At 37.2% G+C, this 22,870-nt stretch overlaps 1 protein-coding gene across 1 annotated transcript in view; it reads left to right on the top strand.

Moving 5' to 3' along the window:
• LOC149419248 (polyprenol dehydrogenase-like) overlaps positions 1-13,131 on the top strand; it is a 30,945-nt gene extending 17,814 nt beyond the window's left edge. Inside the window, exons 4-5 of the mRNA XM_089637747.1 lie at positions 9,874-10,064; positions 10,462-13,131. Coding sequence (XP_089493873.1) covers positions 9,874-10,064; positions 10,462-10,806 — 536 coding nt within the window. The 3' untranslated portion in view covers positions 10,807-13,131. The remainder of the gene's footprint in view (positions 1-9,873; positions 10,065-10,461) is intronic.
• The last annotated feature ends 9,739 nt before the right edge of the window (positions 13,132-22,870 follow it).

The following is a 22,870-nucleotide window of genomic DNA, read 5'->3' as shown; positions in this document are numbered from 1 at the left end:
AGATTTCAGCATGGATTTAAACAATTTTCGCACGAGATGCATAAAATTGAGATCTATATATATGTTATTGAGGATGGACCTATCGCGAATTGAGAAAAAAAAGGAACGCAAAATCATGAGATTTTAACTACATTTTGTATGAACGGAGGACAAAGGAAGCTTGGGCGACTAACGCGGACTTACCCGATTCGGACCCTATCGATTTAGAGTTGTGAGATAAAAATTAACCACCGCCCAGAGCCGGAAAGCAGAACATCTTATGGAAGCACAATCGATATTAATGGCAGGGATGTTCGGATTTGCGAGTTGGTAAAAGATGGAATCGATCATCAGAGGAAATTCAGATACGTCTTTTGGAATCTGAGAAGGGTATAAAATGGCGGTGCAGACCAGTTTTCGGGGAGTCAGTCGAGATTTTGAAAACGGAGTTTACGTCGCAGTACTACGTCTATTGGTAAAATTCTAGTGAAATAATCTAAGTGTTAAATTTTGAAAAGTCTAAGTTTAAATTCTGAACAAGTCCCTGGACTTAGGAAGTTTTGTGAAAAGTTAGAAATTTTAAATTCAGTTTAAATTCCTTTGAAAATCCCATCAGTGAAGTTTTGTTGAGTCAGTTTAATTTGGTTAAACAGTGAAAAATAAATATAATTTAAACTCAGTGCTTAAAAAGTGTTAAGTGAAGTGCAAAAAGTGATTACGGAATTAAAAAATTAAATCAAAATTTAAAAATAATTATTTCATTCAAAGTGAAAATTAAAATTCGATTGAGAGTTTTGTCGTTCATCTAGAGTGGATGTGCTCGTGAATTGATATTTAAAAATAGATTATAATTTAACATCAATTTGGAAAAAGAAAAAAAAAATAATAATAGTAATAAATATTTACGTCTTAGTTTAAAATAAACACAATCTAGACAGTTCGAAAAGAAATAACAACAAATGCTCAAACCTTTGTTCTAAAAGTAACAGTTCGGAAAAGAAATTAATTTATTAAGAATCGAGATAATTAAAAGTCTGCGCAATTCGAAAAAAAATTTCTTATAAAAATAAATAAAAAGAAATTTAGAATCAATAAATTGATCAATTAAAATCCATCGTGCGTATAGCGACAGTGTTAAAAGTGTTTGTCGTTTTAACCGGAATTCTAAACATCAGTCTACCATTTCGAAAAAAGTATTTGAAACAGCTATCATTCAAAAGCCTAAACTAGAAAGGTGTTATTAAATCAACGGGTTTTCTGGATTAGGATTTCGTTCGGAAGAAAAATTAAATATCAGCTAATTTATATGATTCAAGCGAGAATAAAATATTAAATAGGAATAAATAGTCGAAAAGATTTATTTTGATATTAGTTGGAAAATTCAGTTAATTAGGTAGGATTTTCTTCGGCAAGATTTGTTGTGTGGCACCCAACCGGAAAAATCTTGTAGAGGGTGAGTTTTCCTTTTATAAATGATTTTCAGGCCCAAGGAGTGAGGAGGCACAGCTGATCAATGGTATATCATTTAAATTATTAAAACAACAAAACAAAGAATTACACATTAAAATATGTATATTGTGTATTTGTGTATATATATATAAATATAAAATAATATATTGTATATAAAGAATATATATATGAGTAATGTAATTATATATATGTATTTTATTTATTAATCGAAGCATCGAAATGGTAGCGATTTTTAATACCTACCCGAGGACATATCTACTTTATTGAAAAAGAAAATATGTATTTATTAATATTCAAGACTATGTAGAATCATATATTTTATGTTTATTTATTAATATATGTACTCTTTTTTAACATATTTTGACAATCGAGATATGTGTACACAATTGAAAAATCACGGGTTAGTAAGATTTATATCGAATAATTATACGAAACATTTGAATATTATTGATTGGGTGCTCATACAGAACCCCATCAGTTGCCTGAGACATTTGAGAGTCGAGTACTCTCTAATGTGGCAACCAACTACTTGAAACAATTGGAAAATCACGGGATAGGATGAACAAAATTAATGTTGAAACCTGGAGGTAAAATTTAAAACAAATACAGTTCATCAAACAGGAGGCAGTGGTCGCTCCTACAACAAGACCATTAACCAAACCAAATAGAGATGACGATTCTCTTAAATAAAAACGTCAAAACCAAACAAAAAGCCTGGAGTTCGATAGCTCTCCAAAACAAACTATCAATAAGACCTTATTCTACTAGTATTTATTAGTATAACCTTATTCTTACGTATATATTCGGTTACCAAGCCTAGAGTTTCGCAGAACTCTTCGTGCAAGATCCGAGCTTGGAATGCGAGGTAGATAGCCTCGTATTGCGAGTTATAAACCTTTCCCAAACTGTATGTATACATATATTTATTCGTATGTACTGTTTACTGGAGGATGCGGACCTGCATACAGCTTGCATTTTAGGTCTTCTGGACCACTCTCGCATCTTCTCTTAAACGTGGAATGAGGATTCACGACCCGTAAGTCCACACCAACCGTGAGTATATGATTGTATATAGGACGAAACCGGTTCGCCCTAAGTAAATTGTAGTCCAAGGAGGGGTCGGAATTTGGGGGTATCGGGACTTGAGGGGAAACTTGAAGGCAGTGCATGATGACGTGGAAGGCTTTTTGGGACGCGATAACTTAGGTATCAATCAAAGAGCCGTGTCAAAGGATTGTGCGAATTTCTTGTTGACTCACGATCATCTCGTTTACTTGTAGGAGGATTTGGAGCCAAATTATGCCAGCAAATGGGCTATTCCGAGTTCGTCAAATATGCAATTAACTAATTACATTAACCTACTAAATCAATCTTTACATGTACCTTATAGCAGCAGAATCATAAAGGAGTGGCGCCAAACAGACACAAGAGTTTACCAAAATCAAATTTACTAACAATTAACCATTTGAGTTATATTTAATTACCTGTCCAAATAAACATGTATAATATCTTTATCAGCGTTTAACTACGACTTTGTTAGGGTGCAGGGAATCAGAATAATTACAATAGGAAAGTTAGCTCACTCAGGGAATTCATTTAAGTCTAGGCTTGCAATGGAAAGACCAATTAAATTGTGAAACTCGACGCCTCGATCAGAACCAAGGGGTTTACCACAAAAATGAAGGTAATTAAAATCCTATATCATAAATCAAAAAATTACACAACGTTTGATGGAATTTAATTACAATATAAATACGGAAATATTTGCGTTCAAGTTCGTAAATAACGTATTAATTAGTTAAGTACATATGTCTATAAAGATATATAGTACAAGAGAGCTTTAAGTAGCTTTCTGTAGATATCAAAGAAAAGGGTCCAATTTTCATGGAGGCTTATGTGTTGTAGGGGAGGAATTTTCCATCCCTGCGAACACATATGCAAAGCCTTAGAGAAAAAATTAAATATCGGTCATAGCCAAGAGAGAAGAAAATTTTATATTGTTTTAAACAAATAAAAGAATGGCGAAAAGAGGCGAAATATTACAAGCGTTGACTAACCTTTCAGCTGTGGTACCTCTGGACAGTATATCCGCTGCATTTTCGGCCGATGATACGTGTCGCCACTGGTTTGGATCGCTGATATCCTGTATTTCCGCTACCCGGTTAGCCACAAAAGTGTTCCACCGAGCTGGTCGACCCTTCAACCAGCATAATGCTATAGTTGAATCGCACCAGTAATGAGTGGCCGATTCCTCTATACTTAGCTCCAACTTGATATTTCTAATCAGTTTGGCTAGTAGCACAGCACTGCATAGTTCCAACTTGGGTGGTGAAATACATTTCAGTGGTGCTACTCTAGACTTAGAAGTAAGTAGATGTGCATGTCGCTTACCCTCTTGATCAGTTGAGACGACGTAAGCGCAGGCTCCATATGCTTTTTCCAAAGCGTCGCAGAAACCGTGTAATTGTATATTCCTTGGCGCTCCGTGGTTAATTCCCCTCGGGATTTTCAATACATTTAGTTGTGATAGTTCACCTAGATAGGCCCTCCAGGGTAGTAAAATTTCATCAGGTAGTGTGTCGTCCCATGCTGCTTTTGATTGCCATAATTTCTGCATAATTAATTTGGCCACCACTATTATGGGGCCTAGGAGACCCAATGGGTCAAAAGTTGAAGCTATGCACGACAATATCTGACGCTTACTTTCCGTCTTACTTGACGGTCTTTTAATTTCATATGATAAACAATCTGATTCATTATCCCAGATCAAACCTAGGATCTTTTCAATTTTGGAATTGTTAGTGATCATTTGTTCACCATTGCTTTTCCCAGCAATTTCACCCTGGCCCGACCCAGATGACAATTCCGAAATATTCGATCTCCACTTCCGCAGGGTCATTCCGGCGGACAGTAAAATATCATGTACCTGTTGCTTCAACCTGACGCATGCGTCCAAGTCGTCCTCTCCGGTCAACAGATCGTCCATGTAGAAATCGTTTTCTATGACCTGGCTTGCTACGGGAAATTTAATGCGATTATCCATACCGATTTGCCGTAGACATGTAGTTGCCAGGAAAGAGGAAGGTCCCAAACCGTAGGTGATTGTCTTCAATTTATAATGCCTGAGTTCCTCTTCTGGAGAGTCGCGCCATAAAATCTTCTGCAGGCTGCGATCCTCTGGGCGTACGTTGATTTGACGGTACATTTTTTCTATGTCCGCCGTCATGACGTATCTATGTTTCCTAAAACGTAAAAGATGAGTGTATAAATCTTTTTGAATAACAGCTCCTACCATTAATGCATCATTCAGGGAAATACCGGTCGACGTTTTAGCCGATCCGTCAAATACTACACGCACTTTAGTAGTGCTGCTCGCTTCCTTTATTACCGCATGATGCGGCAAAAAATTGGAATGGTCCTTTGTTTTCTCACATAGCTCCATGTGATTTAATTGCTCATATTCTTTCATAAATTGAGCATACTGAGATTTCAGTTCAGGATTCATTAAAAATTTTCTTTCCAAACCTTTGAATCTTTTTTCCGCTGTGCCTAATGAGTCACCAAGTTGGTTGACACACGGCCGGCGCGGCAAACTCACTACGTATCTACCATCGCTCTCTCGGGTGTGCGTGGCTACAAAGTCGGTTTCACAAGCCTTCTCCTCGTGGTTATAAAAACTTGGAGGCATCACCTCTTCCATTTTCCAAAATTTTTCAACTTGATTTGACAATGTATTTATTGATAAACTACAGATTTCTGGTACTGGCCTTTTTTTATGGTGAGCGTTGATCGGGCCCGAGATGATCCATCCTAATTCTGTCCTTTGGAGCGTAGGTCCGGTATCCAATCTTAGCCGATCATTCTTCAAGATCTCCCAAAAACTCTCAGCGCCCAACAGTATATCAATTGGTGCTGCTATGTTGAAGTTTGGATCCGCCAATTCCAATCCCGGCGGAAGCTTGAAATCCTTCCTGGCCACCGTTGCTTGCGGTAAATTTGTAGTTATTTCCTGCAATATTAGACATGTGATATCTTGTTTATAATTTGTTTTTAAAGATTTCATTTTAATTGCAACCCGTTTCTTTATATGGGTCACGTTGTTATGTATACCCGACACGGGTTTGTTTATGCTTTCACACTTCAAATTCAATTTTATTGCGAACTTTTCGCACATAAAATTTGATTGGGCTCCTGAATCAATTAATACCCTTGCTTTATGCATTTCATTATTGCGATCCAACACTCCTATGATTGCTGTCGACAATAACACAGTTTTTTCCGCCTTCACCAAGGCGGAGTGGTTGGACACTGAAACTCGTTCAGTTTCCATATGGTCGCTACCTCCAGGGCGGGCTTCACCATTTTTATCGGAATCATTACTCGGGTGATTCCCTTTATGCAATAATGTGTTGTGGCTATCGCTACCACATAACTTGCATTGTATATTAATTTTACAATATGAGGCCGTATGCCCTAACCTCAAACATTTGAAGCAGGCCCTACACCTCTTTATCATTTCGCTTCTCTCTCCTGAAGTTAACTTTAAAAACTTTTTACAATAATAAATTTTATGTCCTTTATCGTGACAACATATACAATTATTGTGGGCGCCTGTTAAGAAAACTGATTCCTTTCTAGGAATGTTATTGTTGCCGCCATTTGTTTTCGGGTAGGTAACATTTTTTTTCGATTTTGTATGTAACATTAATTCTAAAACTTGCGTCCTTGACGTTAGACACTTGAGAAATTCTCCTAAAGTTGGTAATTCTTCCTGTAATGTTGTTTGTTCCCAATGCTTTCGCGATATTGCGTCTAATTTATTAGAAACTATATAAATAATTAATGCATCCCATTGATCGATTTTTAAGCCTAAATTTTGCAGAGCCTTTAGGTTCACATTAGTCTCATCAATTAAATAGCGCATGGCTACCGGATCCTCTTGTTTCATTTCTTTAAGTTGAAACAAAGCTTGTATATGCTTATGAACGGTAGTTCGCAAATTTGCAAATCTTTGTTGCAACAATTCCCAGGCTGACACGTAATTTAAATCTGATACTTCGAAATTGGCGATCACTTTCGCTGCATTTCCCTTTAAGCAGGATTGCAGATAATAGAATTTTTGCACATTATTTAACGTTTGATTATTATGCACCAGTGTTTTGAATGTCTCTAAGAAGTTTACCCATGTTTTTTGATCACCATTGAATTCCCTTAATTGGAGGTTAGGAAGTTTTATTGCTACCTTGTTTTGCTCAACGGATTGTAACATTTCTTTTGTTTTCGCTAAAATCGAATAATATTGATTCTCAAAACTTTCCCTTTGGGAATTATTCTCGATGTCGTCAGAATCTGGTAGAGATTCTATTTGATCTTGAATTAATTCAAACTGGTTTAATACGTTTTCAATTTTTTCGTACCTAATTTGGATCTCATTTAACGATAAACTATTTATTGAATCCCCGAACCTCGTGAGTTTCCCTTTTAAAACTCATCGTTTGGCGATTAGCGATTTCATATTATCCATCTTAATTGCGTAAAAACCAAAAAAAAAATGTTCCCTTTAAAATATTTTCTGCGCAATCGTATTATAATTGAAACCACAAATAATGAAATAACCAAATCCAGCCGTACCTTGACAAATTCTTACAAATAATATGTTTGAGCTACCTAACCTTAAAAAACCAACAATAATAATACACAATGACTTGCATCTATGCTGTGGGTAGCCGTTTTTTTCTTTTCAAATTATTATATTAGCAAAATACACAGTAAAACATAGCTTGTTTGAACTTGGAAATGATTAAAAAGATAGGAAGGCACAAGGTTACTCATCTGAATTTCTTCTGGAATTGGCATCAATTTTTTCCATCAAAAGCCTTTTGTTTGGTGCTGGTTCATTTTTCCGATAAATCCTCTGATTATATCCATCCGCTCGTTAGGACCATGTTGAGAATAGTTTGGGGCTTGATGGAGTCTTCAAAATAACAGACGCATGATTTTGGTTGCAGAAAACTGCATTTGTACTTTATTTAATGTTACGAGTTTAAATTTATTCCCGACCCGGGCAAAACACTTTTACAGGTGGTCAGTTGACCATAATTCCTGCCTGTTACTATTTTTTGGAGAGAAGAAGTGAAAAAATACACTCGGCGAAGCTTTTTATAGCCTAATCAAACAATACACACTGACAAACTAATAATCAAAAAACAAAACACTGTCATAGAAGCCAATGGTAATTAAAACACCTGTTTTATCTATAGGCCCTAGTTTTACTACTGACCGCTAGGTGCTAGGCAGTGGCCTGTAAAATAAATGGTTGTGCACTTAGCTAATAGCTTGTACATTTTAAACAGTGGGCGATTTTAGTTTTCACGAAGATGGTTGTGCCACCACCTCGTGAGTGTAAACGGTCGTTTCGGTACAGTGTGTAGTTAGCGATTTTTGGTGTGTGTGAAAGATTTAGGTGTGTTTCATTTATGAGTACTATGTCTGAATTATGTGTGTTGGTGAAAATTCGTAGTTCGTGCATGTTTTTGTCAAGACCATTGGCATTCCAGAATGCCAAACGTAGCGCGGAGGGCTTGGTAGAATTAGCCATTTAATTGGTAAAGAGAGCAACGATTTGAGGGGCTACTGTGAAAAGAATCGAGAGGTAGTCTGCCGGCAAGGTGGCAGATTGGAATTTAGGGACTAGATCAGCGATAAGTTCGCCGATCTTTGAAAAGAAGTTATTTTTGAAAAGATCTGAGAAATTAAAGGGGGTAGCTGAGGGCTGGGGGTGGGAGGAGAGTTTGACTGAGAGGGGGTGAGGATGGTAGGGGGAAGGGGAGAGGGGGAGGGGGAGGGGGAAGGAATGGTGAATTGGAGGGGGGGGGGGGTTAATGCCTGGGCATAGGAGGTGGATGGTTGGACTGGGTGGGAGGTGAATGTGACTTGGGGAGGTACCTCAGTTCGACGGGGCGTGGCTATGGAGGGTGCTGGGCGTTTGGGGCATTCTTTATAGTTGGCCGGGTGGGGGCCGGCGCAGTTTGCACAGGTGGCCGGGCCGTCGGTTCTCTGCTTGGCACAGGTGACGGTGAAGTGTGGCCCCGCGCATTTGACGCAGCGGGGGGGGAGATGGCAGCCTTTGGCGGAGTGGCCGAATAGTTGGCATCGGTGGCATTGAGTAGGGGCTGTATTATGGTCGAGGAATTCGACTTTGATGCGAAGATGAAATATGTGAGTGATGTTGAAGATTTGTTTCCCCTCTTCGCCGTGGGTGAGCTGCACGAGGACCATCGGGACGTTCGTGCGGTCGGGTCCCGACCTCATCCTGGAGACGGAGATGGCCGGGAGACCGAGGTCCTGCAGTTCGAGGAGAATCTCCTCCTCCGAGATTTGTGTCGGGATTCCCTTCAGAACTGCCTTGGTGGTTTTGTCCTCGTGCAGCTCGAAGGTGTGGAAGTCTGTTTTTATTTCTTCCAGCATTTCGGTGGCTAGTCGGAAGCTGGAGGAGTCGGCGGTGTGGACCACCACACCCATCGGGATGGCTTTGGCGTGAGAGATGCGCACACCGGCGTTCTCCAGCTTCTTTCTGATGGTATTCCAGTTTGAATCGGATTTAATGATGATGGGCGGGATTTTGATGGGACGTCGGGCGGGAGTCGGGGTGGTGGTGGTGTTTGCAAGGTCTGTAGTATCTGCACGGTCAGTAGTGATTGTGTCCGAGTTTGTTTCGTTAGAGGAGGGCGGGGCCAGGGTCTGGAAGCGGTTGGTGATAGCGAGGGTCTGGGGAGGCGTGGGCGGTTTTTGTTTTATCGGATTATTCGGGGTGGCCCAGAGAGGCGGGAAGTCTTTGGATGGTGATGGAGGTAGCGCGGTGCAGCTTGCCAAGCTGTGGTCTGTGGTGGTGGAGGTAGAGGCGGAGGTGGTGGGCGGTTGGGTGGCGATGGGCGGGGTTTTTTGTGGGGTGCCTGAGAGGTACGTGGTGGCCGAGGGGTTTACCCCATCCGGGTAAAACGTCACCTTTCTTTGGGGGGTTTTTGTGACCGTTCTTGACATATTTTTAATGAATGTCTGGAGAGCCTCAATTGGAGGATCCAGCTTCTCCAGTTCCAAAAGGTAGGTTTCCATGTAGGTGTCAGTGGGTAGTGATGCAGGTCAGGAAGGTTTCGGCAGGTAAGGGCGGGGCACGGGTAGGTCGTAGGGCAGAGTAGGATGGAGAACGTGGTCAGGGAGCGCAGGTGGTCAGTGGTGTGTGTCACCAGGATGGTTGGACTGTACAGTATTTGGTGGACTGTATGGCTCGACAGAGCGAGTCGGTGAGCTCGGAGAGCGCAAGAGAGACAGTTTACAGTGGGAAATGAGTTTTTCCAAGGAAAGTCTATCTCTTTTTCTCACTTTTTTTGAATTATTATAAATCTGATGTTCTTTTAATTTGCGTAGGTCACTTCCTTCTAACGCACAGTCTCATGGGCAGCCTAGAGCGAGGCGGGAGGGACAGGGGCGAGAACTCGCGCGTGGTGAATGTGTCTTCGTGCGTTCACGGCGTCACGGGCGACATCCAGCTGGCCGACATGAACATGAAAAAGTGCTACTACCGCCTCGGGGCTTACTCGCAGTCTAAGCTGGCTCAAGTGAGTATACACACTACGTCAGGTAGTCTGCCAGCCTGTAGAGAGGTGGGAGAGGCTGAGGCAAGAACTCGCGCGTGGTGAACGTGTCTTCGTTCGTTCACGGCGTTACGGGCGACATCCAGCTGGCCGACTTGAACATGAAAAAGTGCTACTACCACCTCGGGGCTTACTCGCAGTCTAAACTGGCTCAAGTGAGTATACACACTACGTCAGGTAGTCTGCCAGCCTGGAGAGTGTGGGAGAGACAGGGGCGAGAACTCGCGCGTGGTGAACGTGTCTTCGTGCGTGCACGGTGTCAGAAACAGCTCCCGAAGTTTGTGCACTTTACCTCCTAAAAACCCTGTATTATTGGTTTCGGTCATAGTCAATAAATTCAATATCAATATTTCCCTTTCAGCACATGTTTTCCCGCCACCTGAACCGGCTGCTCTCCTCACGCGGCCTACCGGTTCGCAGCAGCGCGCTGCACCCCGGCGTTGTAGCGTCGAATATGGCGCAGGACTGGAAGGACTCAGTGCTGGCCCCAGTCACGAGGCTCCTCAAGACGGAGGCCGAGGGGGCCCTCTCCGTGCTATACTGCGCCTTGGACCGGGCCACAGAGCCCGGGGCTGACTTCATCTCTAATATGCGAGAGTGGAGCACCAGTCAAGGCTCTAAAGACGAGGATAAGCAGAGGGACTTGTTTGAACTGACTTGCAAGATGCTTGATATCAAGAGTTTTGGTAATTGGACTGATATTTAGTTTGTCTTCTTATAAGAGAGTTTTATTTCATGGGCCTTACGTAGATACTTAGGTACAGTTTACGCCTTAGGGATACATGGGTAAGTTTATTAATGGAATAACGTGGTAACGCACGGGGGTAAATATACAAAGCATTGTATCGGATGTAGATACTTCAAAGTTCGTAGGTCGCATAGAGTCAAATATAGATATATACATAAAAATAATATTATTCAAATACCTTGTAGATCTTTTATCAACATTAAATTTGAAAGAACACAACAAATCCGTATCGCTATAATAGGCTCTACACCAATGTTTCCCACGGTGGGGCGTACTCCTCACTGGTGGGGCATAACGCCTAAGAGGTGGGGCACCACGCTTCAGAGATGAGACACGTAGGCATTCCACATATAAAGGGGAATACTCATCGATAATACAAAAAATGCTTGAGATGTACAAAAATTGAAATATACGCCAAATTGTGCTTAAAATAGAATGAAACCCGTTACAATTTCAATAATAATCTAAAAAACAGAAATTGCTTAATTGTTTTATGCATAATGTATAAGTATAATGAGGAAATCTATAATTGGTTTCTCAGTTAATTGAATTGCACATGTATAAACCAACCAAGTAACTGTTAATTTTCCTAAAATAAAATATATAATAACAATAAGAACATGACACATGATTTTTTCTAGGCATTAGTGTGAATTTGTAACAATAAGCTGGATATCAGTGAACATGAATTATCACAGTAAGAACATGAGAATGGATTTTGCTTAGTATGAGTGCGAATGTGTCTTCGTAAGCTTGACTTTTGTGAACATGAATAGTTACAGTAAGAAAATGAGAATGGTTTATCCTAAATATGAGTGATAATGTGTGTCGTTAAAGTTGACTTCCAAAAACATGAATAATTACAGTAAGAATGGTTTTTCTTTAGTATGAGTGATGTTTTGTCTAATTACACGTGACTTCTGTGAACATGAATGATCGCAGTAAGAACATGAAAATGGTTTATCCTTTGTGTGAATGCGAATGTGAGTCATTAAATTTGTTGCTGATGTTGCGGATATAATCTTAGGACTATGCTGCTAACAGATGACCTTTGGAACTCCAATATCGTCAGATGTCATCGTTGGTTGGGTAAGAGAAGAATGGGTTTCCCACCAAGCTGGAGGACTACCGACCCAAACAGAAATACTGGTGTCAGAGAAGTGGGAATAGGCAATACTGCACAGTCCCAACTGCCCTGTCTGTGGGACATCCCCAACTGAGGACACAGGTTGAAGAACGGCTTAACCTCCTTTAGATCGTCTATCCGGCCAATGCGTATTTAGTATACCTTAGAGTTCCTTAGCTACTACCACACAAAACATCGTCATTCGAGGTTGTTAACATTATGTCCCCATCCTACACACAAAGAATATCAACACGCCTTTCTGGTTGCAGCTATTAAATAACTGTTGCCGCCGTAATCGTCATTCCTACCTCTGTTATGTAAAAAATATTTTATTTAATTGCTATGAACGTGACATCAAGTGATAATGAACGGTGAAACCTGGGAAAAGGTTTGTAATATAAAGTTCTTGGGAGTAATTCTGGACTCCAAGTTATCTCTTAAAAATGAATTTACTGCCAAAAAATGGCAAAGAAGGTGTCTTTCCTTGGAAATATTAAGAAAAATTTCGATAAATAAACAAGTTTACTAATTTATAAAACAATATTATTGCATCACACTTAGACTTGTTCTAGTATTCTCTATCTTATTAATGTAGATTAAAAAAACTCCAAATAATCCAGAATAGAGCAATGAGACAAATTTTGAAGTGCAAAGACTTTCACAGACACCATACAAGACAGAAAAAAAAAATCAGATTAAAAAAGAACAAAACAAAAAAAGATCTGTTCACTGTATAAAGGAATCCAAATGTGTAGCTAGCGAAATTCAAAATGTGCCTAGTTTAAGAGAATTCAAAGAATAATATGTATGTAATTTAAGTATGAATTAAAATTGAAATGTTTATCTTTGAAGGGCATCTTTTTAAGGGCGGCTTGCACCATAAGTTAAATTTGATTTAAATATAATTTTAAACACATTATTTGATTTAAGTCGACTTGGCGTCTTGCACCACAAAATTTAAGTCGTTAAATGCGTTTAAAGAACTGTCAAAGTTAAATACCCAAAAGCGGCCGTTTAACCGAGTTAAACGTGTTTAGCCCTACTCTAAGCAGTACTGTCAAATTTTGTTTAGGTTATCTCTTCGATTTCTGATTGTGGTTAAAAATCTATCTCATTTTAATTTGTATTCACAATGAACATTTGGGATTTGTATTCTGACGATCATGAAGAAATTATAAATAAATTATAATATAGTCAGAGAAGTAAACACAAGAACAAATTGATTTGAAACACTCAGTGCCAAGAAGTTTCAAAGAAGATATCGTCTCAGTAAAGAAACGACATCATTATTAGTGCAAGAAATTGAACCTCAGTTAAAATTCAAAGCCAATTAAAACATCAACGAGGTGCTCGTCACTTGGAGCTAACGCTCCTTATCGAGGAGTACTTTGCAAGGTTGTAAACTTCTAATCATACCTACAGCATTCTTATAATACTTTAAAACAATATAGTATGTAAAAGAAATAAAAAACAAAATTACTCGGATAATTGTTTTATTTTTAATTCCAACAACAGAAGCTCTTTTTGTCTTATTTCATCATTATGTCTATTTGCTTTAACTTTTTCTTCATAAAATAAATGAAAACACTATTAAAACACACACACAATCACAAAATATTTTGACACTTCAAGTAAAATGAAACATCGTAGCTGTTTTATTTACGTGTTAATGGCGGTAACCACGCGGTAACTGTTTTACCGACGCGTTAAACACGTTTAACTAAAATTGCCACCGAACTGCGTGGTGCAGGACGCAACTAAACGCATTTAAGTTAAATGTATTTAGGGTCTTAAATACGTTTAGTTAAATACAATTTAAGATAAAATTTGCGATAGTTGGTGCAAGTCGCCCTAAGTGTATTAAATAAATTTAAAAATAACACGACTGTATTATCTCTAGCTTAACTGCAGTATATCTAGCGTAACTGTAGTATATCTTGTGTAACTATAGTATATCTTGTGTAACTATATTATATCTAGTGTAACTGTAATATATGTAGTGTAACAGTAGTATATCTATATCTAGGTCATGGGGACCCGGCAACGTCAGTTAAGGGTTAAAATTTGTTATGTAAATGCTGCTGATTCTTACGGTACAAATTCCCACTGCTAACAATAATATTATTAAAAAAATAACAACAAAAAATAATGGAGCTGATAAACTTATATTATAATAACATGATTCAGTAGTGATTTTGCTATAGAAGACGAAAAGTGATGAAAATAGCACCATGGATACAACTTTGCACAATTTAGGTGCGTGTGCTGTTTTTTTTGTGAAATATATTTACTATGTTGTTTTAACCCGACAAAATTGGAAAAAAAACTAGTATTCAAATTGGTTAGCATAAGAATTGAACTCGAGACGCACTATGGGGCCAAAGGGTACATTTAAAGGCAAAATTCAGTTTCGTCGTGGGATTCAATCACTGAATCTAAATTGTAGGTCCTTTGACTTTTTTATGGGGTGATTATATTACATTTGTAGGTTTTCTCGCGTCAAAATTGAATTTTTTTGAAATTTCATTGCTGTTTAAATCCCACGAAGATATTTTTTTTATTTTATTTTATTTTATTTAGGAAACAAACAGTCATTTATATATTTAGACCAATAATGTTCCATTAATTCTAGTCGTTGATGCAATATTTGCACCTATACAATATATTTATAAATGACAAAGAAATATAAAGAATAAACATTATAAGAAATTACAAAATGTTATAAAAACAATTAAAGACAGTTAGTAGTAATACAGTTTTCGCATGATTATAATAAAAAACAATAAAATAAAATAAGATGATATAATTATTTCACAACATAAAAAATCAAGTTTAGTAAGTTGCATTTTATATGTTTTCAAGTTACACTTGAAAATGTGTACATCTCTAGAGGCATTGTGAGTTTTACAGATACGTCTTATTAAAGAGTTTTGCTCATATTTGGCTTTACAGTGTGGTGTTCTAAATAAGTCGTTCGATATGGTGTTGTGTTCAGGGCAACGAAATGCATTTTTTTCTATCAGATATGATGAATCAACAAGACTGTTTATGATTGTGTATAAGAATAGGGCATCAGAAATTTTTCTACGTTTATATAAAGCGGTAGAGTCAAACCGATGATCACTAAAGCGATACGATAGGTGTTTAATAAATTTGGATTTGATATTTTCAAAACGATCAATGTATGTTTAATATTGAGGATTCCAAATGATTGAGGCAAACTCGAGTTGTGACCTTACATATGACATATATAGCAGAATTAGTGTGTGTGCTATAGTGAAAGGCTTTGTAATGCGTATAATAAATCCCAATTGTTTGTAAGCTTTTTCTAAAATATGTTCAAAATGGTCCTTAAATAACATTTTAGAATCTAGCAGTATACATATACAGGGTGTATCGGCACGTTCCCGACAAACTTTAACCAGCTATTCCTTAGCATATTTGGAGTAAAAAATGTTATGGGCACTTTGCTGTCCGGTAACATTTTTTTTAATAAAAAATTTACTATTCATATTTTCACCACATGTCACCAATGTTTTATCCTTTATCAAAGTTTGAAAACCCATCTGGCAATATTTTGTTCGAGTTTCGTTGAATAATGTACGTACGTACCTACGTTGGCGCTCTTTTACAATCACAACGAAATGGCACGGCACCATTCGTCTCATTTTTAACTATTATTAAACTATTTTATTTAAAAAAAATACTTCGTTTAACCTTTGCCGTTGATGCATATGTTTTAAAATTATGGGGAAAAAAAAAGAACTCTGTTAAAAGCCCTATAATTGCTTCCCCTTACACCTCCCAGTCTGAAGAATCGGACTCCGACGCTGATGAGATTGAAGCCGAAAATAACCCTGACCTGAGTCATGTATCAGGACATAAAATATTATCCGGGACTCAAATTGCCCTAAAAGCCTTACAGGACGCATTGGCTGAAAAGCCATCCAAAGTGTCTAAAGAGCAGCAGCTCAAAGTATCGAGAAACGTGACAAATGTTCTCGGTTCCGTTGCCCAACTTTTGCTGGAGAAGGAAGAGCTTAGAGGAGACCTTAATTCGGCCCTAGCTAATATCAAGGTCTTGCAGGCCGAGAAAACAATGGCCGAAAATTATACAAAACAGCTGCTGGACAAAATTCAACAGCTTGAGTCAGATCTGGGTCCAGTAATGCGCCGTGTGGCTGATGCAACAGAGGCTAGCCTTTCATTTGCTGAAGTTACAAAGAAAAAACTCCCAGTGCCTCCACCACTCACTCGTAACAGTATCAAAATAGGGAAACCAAGACCATCTGTATGTTTTTTTCCCAAACTACCGGGGGTCGATGATAGCGATGGGACTAAAAAAATTATTAAGGACATCGTTAAGCCATCGCAATTAGGAGTGAGGATAATGGGAGTAAAAAACATAAAAAACAAAGGAGTCATTATCCACACTGCCAGCAGCCAGGAACAAGAAAGGCTTTTAAATGATCCTGTTATATCCAGCTCTGACTTGCTGAGTGCCCGTCTTCCAGTTAAGAGGCAGCCAAGGTTAATATTTTTTAACGTGCCCCGTGAACTATCGGATGAGAAATTTTTAGAGAATGCCCTCTCTGGAATCTCTGAAGGTGACAACTTTAAAGAGTGTGCATCCAAGTGCAAACTTAGTCATATGGCTGGAGCTCGAACCGGACCGTCTTGCCACAGAGTGTACTCGGTGCCCGCTAACATTCGTCATGCATTGGTGCAACAAGGTCGTGTATTCGTGGACTGGACCGTTTGCGGTGTGCGTGACTTTGTAGGACTTACAGTGTGTCTGAACTGTCAAATGGTTGGACATTCTCACAAGTACTGCAAAGATACAAAGAGATGCTCTCACTGCGGTGTAGAAGGACACGCGCGCGAGGCCTGCCCCGCTGCTGCTGCAGCACCCAGTTGCGCTACATGCGCACGTTTTGGAAAGCCTGCAGTTTCCCGGGCCCACCCCACTGGAGATAAGGACTGCCCGGCGTACAAAGCGGCTTTATTGAAGGATCTCTCCACCATCGACTATGGCGTTTAATCATACGGAAAAAGATGACGAGGCAGTTGCTGTTGATGCATTAAATATACTATATCAAAACGTGAGGGGTATTCGAACAAAGACCGTAAGTGTGCGCAATGAAATTTTAATCAATAATTATGACATTATTTGTTTTTCTGAAACATGGCTGAACTCAACAGTGTTTAGTGAAGAACTGTTTGATGAGAGATATATAGTATTTAGGAGAGATCGTGAGTCAACCAAATCTGCGTCTAAAGAAGGTGGCGGAGTTCTAGCCGCCGTTTCTAAAAAACTGCTTGTATCCAGAAAAACGGAATGGGAGAGTGACAGTGAAGATTTGTGGCTTGTAATTAAATCTCGTTCCAACTCGCTCATCTTTATTTGCATCCTCTATATTCCTACTAGTGTAACTGTAGACAATTATTGTAATCAGATTGAAAAATTACAAGATCTGTATTTAAAGAATTCAATTTCCAATTCACAGTTTATTATTATTGGTGATTTCAATTTGCCCGAAATAAAATGGTTACCTGACAATTCATTTAAAAATAATGTACTTTCACCTTCTAATTATAAAAGCATGAAAGCACACAGTCTTGTCAACCTTTCATCAATTTGCAACTTGTATCAATTCAATAATGTACTAAATACAAATGAAAATTTATTGGATCTTGTTTTTCTGATAAAGTTAACATAGATATACATATAGCACCAGGCTTAACCAAATTGGATCAATATCACCCTTCATTTGAAATAATGGTGAAACAGAATAAAGATCAATTTTTAGAAATCAATAGAAGTGACTCAAAATATAACTTCAGGAAGGGAAACTTTCATGAATGTCGACAGGATCTATTATCTATTAATTGGATAACTCTTTTTAAAAATGAAAATGTGAATAGTATGGTGATCTTGTTCTATGAAAAATTATGGGAAATAATTGACAAACACTTTAAAAAATATATTACTAAAACAAAAAATCAATATCCTGTCTGGTTTAATCAGCATTTGATTGCTCTTCTTAAGAAAAAAAACAGCATAAGGTAAAAAAACTTAAGGTAAAAAAACATGGTAACGAGTCAGATTATAGAGAATTTTCTTATTTAAAGAAAGTTACAAAAAAAAATACAAAGCGAATGTTATAAATCATATATCAACTCTGTCGAAAGTGGTCTGCAAGGTAACATAAAGGTGTTCTGGTCATACTCAAAATCATTACGAAAAATCAATTGTATTCCTAAAGTAATGCATCTTGACGATATTTCCGCAAATGACGGTGAACACATAGCAAACATATTTTCTAAATATTTTTCATCTGTTTATACCAATTCGGAATCATCCACTAATGGTTCAATGCCAAACATAACTGAACACAATCAAAGCAATTTGGGTAAAATACATATTGGTGCAGATGAAATAAAATGTTTTTTGAGTAAAATAGATTCCAACAAGGGTCCAGGCCCAGATAATATTCCTCCTTTCTTTGTCAGTTGCTTTGCAGACTCTTTATGTTTACCGCTTTTTATAATTTTTAATACATCCCTAACCACGGGAACTTTTCCTGATCTGTGGAAAAAAGCACATGTGGTACCAGTATTAAAATCGGGAGACCAAACTTTAGTAAAAAATTATAGACCAATCAGTATATTATCCTGTTTTGCTAAGGTTTTTGAATCTTTGATATATAAAAATATTTTTTCGCATTTTAAGCCCCTTCTCTGCACTAGGCAACATGGGTTTGTTCCTCAAAGATCTATTAACTCAAATCTTTTGGAATTTTGTAATTATGTATGTAATTCTTTTAATGAAAGATTACAAGTAGATGCAATTTATACTGATTTCCAAAAAGCTTTTGATAAAGTTAATCACTCCATCTTATTAAAAAAACTTGAACAAATAGGAATACATGGAGATCTTCTTCGCTGGGTGAAATCATATTTGTATAACAGAACTCAATTAGTTCTTATTAATGGATACAAATCATCCCCTATAATTGTAACTTCCGGTGTACCACAGGGTTCAAATCTTGGCCCCCTGCTTTTTCTTATATTCATAAATGACCTTGGCTCGAAATTAAATTGTGATTATGCTTTTTTCGCCGATGATCTTAAAATTTTTCGTAAAATCAAGTCTGTTTCCGATCATCAACTGCTTCAAAATGACCTCCACACACTTAATAACTGGTGTACTGTCAATGATATGCACTCAAATGTTGAAAAATGTTACATTTTAAATTTCACTAGAAATTGAATTATAAAGGATTTTTCCTATGTTATTAATAATATTATTCTCAAAAAAGTATCTTCAATAAGAGATCTAGGAATCACTCTTGATTCTAAATTCATATTTGATGTACACATTAACGACATTAAGTGCAAATCATTAAAAATGATGGGATTTATTCATAGAATATGTAAACCTTTCCAAGATCCTCAATCAATTCTAACTCTTTACAATGCCTTAATTAGAAGTAAACTTGAATATGGAAGCTCTATTTGGAATCCACATTACTGCAAATATGAAAATATTGTAGAATCCATTAAAAAAAAAAATGCTAAGAATGTTATCCTTCAAATGTGGATTACATGACCATCTAAGATCATATGACGTACGTCGTGATTACTTCAAGATTGATACACTTAAAACTAGAAGGCAATTGACTGATCTCATATGTTTACATAAAATTATTCACGGTCAACTTGATACTACATTATGTCTTAGCAATATTAAAATAAATGTCCCCAATTCGCATTGTTTAAGGCGCCATAATATTTTTCACCTGAATACATTTATAAATAATATCGCCTACTTTAGCCCTCTGACCCAGATGTGTCGACTATATAACAAGATAGAGTGTGCTGAAATAGATATTTTCGTCGATAATTTGTACGGATTCAGAAAAAAAGTTTTGGCGCTATTAAAAAATATTAGCTAATTCATTGTGTCAATTTTCTCTCTATGCATACCTCTCGTATTTCTTATGCCTCTTACCACTTGTAATAATGTATAATGTAATGTGTTACTTGAGCGAGCTTGTATATGATTGTGTATTTTATTTTTATTTTTTGATGTTTTTTTTTCTAATTGCATGTATCTGTATTTAATTGTATGTATCTGTATTTAATTTATTGTATCTTTATTTAATTGTAGATTTTTGTAATTGTACAATAACTGAGTTTTTATAAGTGGATTGTTCTCACGTAAGTGTGATCATCTGTAAAACCCAGTATAAATAAATAAATTATTTAGTGTGTTCGAAAGAGCGAGGACACTTTTTGACACACTTGCTAATAACAGCTGTTGTACATGAGAAACAATGCAAATGACAGTGACGGAGTGTGGATTTTTTATTAATTTTTTGTATGTAATGGGAAAAAAATGTTACCGGACAGCAAAGCGCCCATAACATTTTTTACTCCAAATGTGCTGAGGAATAGCTGGTTAAAGTTTGTCGGGTACTTGCCGATACACCCTGTATACATAGGTATACCAGTGGTGGTCGGTGACTTTTTGTAAAAGGGTTGCTGGCATTGATTTATTATACTAGATTAGCCCTGTCTAGTTAAATTCATTTTAAAAATAACGCCACGTAGCGTACGTCACAAATATGGAGATGAACTTAACAACCCAACTCTGTTTAAACTCCTTGTACAAGCGTTCAAACTCGTAAACGAAACCACGGAGAATTTGTAGTCAGAGGTGTTGTAATATGGACATAATTCAAATTTAAATATTTGGAACTAGGTTATTTTTGTGATTGAAAAAATGAACTTGCCCAGCATAGCTGAGAAGCAAAATAGACCAACAAAAGGTAAAACGCAATGCACAGTGCCCATTTTGCATTGCGACATAATGCGTGGGCCTTTTCATAAATGTGCATGTGAACCAAACCAAAATTGTGTTGGGGTTATTTTTAAATGAAAATGCCGTGTCTAGTCTAATTTAGTCTATGGTTGCTGGACATCAAATGTTTATACTCGTACTTCTACGTACTTGCTATCAAAAATGCACATCTAGATGCTAGCCCACGAACAAGATACAATTAGGTACCGTATAAAATTATATATTAAAATTATTCCATAAATCCATTAAGCTCCTTAACTCAATATTTCCAGTATCCAGAATAAGTTTTTTTCCGCAAATGGCCGACACACGAAACTTTTTAGCATTAATGATTCAATAATACAAACACACAATTTACTATTATCATTTATAACACGTTGGCGAAGTATCCATCTTATTTTGGGTATTCATTTTTATTTTTTTAAATTATGATTAAAAAGTAAATCGCAGGTTAATAATATTCAATAAGAATTCGACTTCAGTATTCGAGCTCAAAGCAAACTGTCAAAGCAGCGCGCGCATACAATCCAATGAATTAATAATCGAGTATATGATTCTGCGCATTATACATATGAGCATTAAATACGTTTTTTGTACGTTGGATGTCATTAATATCGTATAAAGTTGACGAAGATAATGGCTTGCGGGTCTCAGTGCGCATGCGCGGAAAGAACGTACGTTTACACGGTTTACAGATCGTTTCCACACCACTAGGCCAGTCAATAAAGGCTCAAAATGAGGCTAACCCAAACATTAATTCCTCCGTCGATGAAATTTTTGCAGTCACGTGGAGTATCATTTAGGGATGACGAATGACAAGAGATCCAACAAAATATTTAACGGTAAGATAGTTATTTTTAGCAAAAACTGAAAAAAAATTATAACTCTCGCTGGAAAAGTACTTCTTTCGAGAACTTTTCACATATTGTTAGTATTAATTAATATCCACCTGATTAAATAGAAATCCAACAATATTTTTGTAGGGAAAGTGTTTTTTTAAAAAGAGATTTGTTTTTTAATTCTATTGTTGCCGGGAAAATTCCTCCCTCCAATTTTTGATCACGGAGTGTCTTTATATTGGTGTTTGCTTTATTTAACCAAGAGATCCAACTTTTTTTTCTTTTGGAACATGCTTTTTTGATATCAGTCAAAAATATCGCTCCGGAAAAATCCTCCGTCCAATTTTTTTACGCCAAGTTGATGGGATAGCTATGTAAAAACGATTTCTGCAAAGATACAACAAAATTTTGAACGGCAACCTAATTTTTTAATTAATTTCGAACGCACGCTCATTTCGCGTGATTTTTGGATGAACGGGAGCCCGCGGGGTAAAGGGAGGGGTAGGGCTGGTGCCATTCGGGACTACGCTACGCGTTTGACGGCCGCTTCTAGAGTCTGTGTAAAATTAACAAAGGGCAAATTGCATGGTTTATTGACAACGCTTCGTTTTTCAGTGTTGTGTTTTTAGTTGAATTATTTAATTAGCGCTATGGCTGATAATTTGTGTATTCTGGAAAGTGATTGTATTTTTTGCAAAAAAAAATTGAATGATGACGTAGTTGTTGTTAAAAAACGAGGGCTCAAAACCATTATATGAGTGTAGTTTAAAAAGAGACGACAACATTGCAACAGCGATAGAAGGGGTGAATGAATTATATGTGCACAAGAAATGTAGAAAACAATATACAGGGTGTCCGGAAACTCGTAGTACAAGCGGGAAACTGGTGAATCTACATCACATTTGGAGTCGATTTTGTAGTATATTTTTTTTTATTTGACCTTTGGTTATCGAGTAAATCGAGTTTGAAGTTGATTTTTTTTTTTTTTTTTTTTTTTTAATCAAATTCTTATAAATTATTACTGAAGATCAAAGTACCCAACTAATTAAAACTATTTGAAAGTAAAACAAATGAAGAAACTCGGATTTGAAGCATTATTTTGAAATCACCCTTCATTTAATCCGGTGTAATCATAAAATATTTCTGCTCTGCAGGGTTAAAACATCTGTTATTCAACCCTAAACACCAGAA

Source organism: Hesperophylax consimilis, chromosome 12 (genome assembly GCF_061612785.1).
Source record: "Hesperophylax consimilis isolate HC1 chromosome 12, BYU_Hcon_1.0, whole genome shotgun sequence".
Lineage (NCBI taxonomy): Eukaryota > Metazoa > Arthropoda > Insecta > Trichoptera > Limnephilidae > Hesperophylax > Hesperophylax consimilis.
This window is presented reverse-complemented; position numbering and strand designations above follow the sequence as displayed.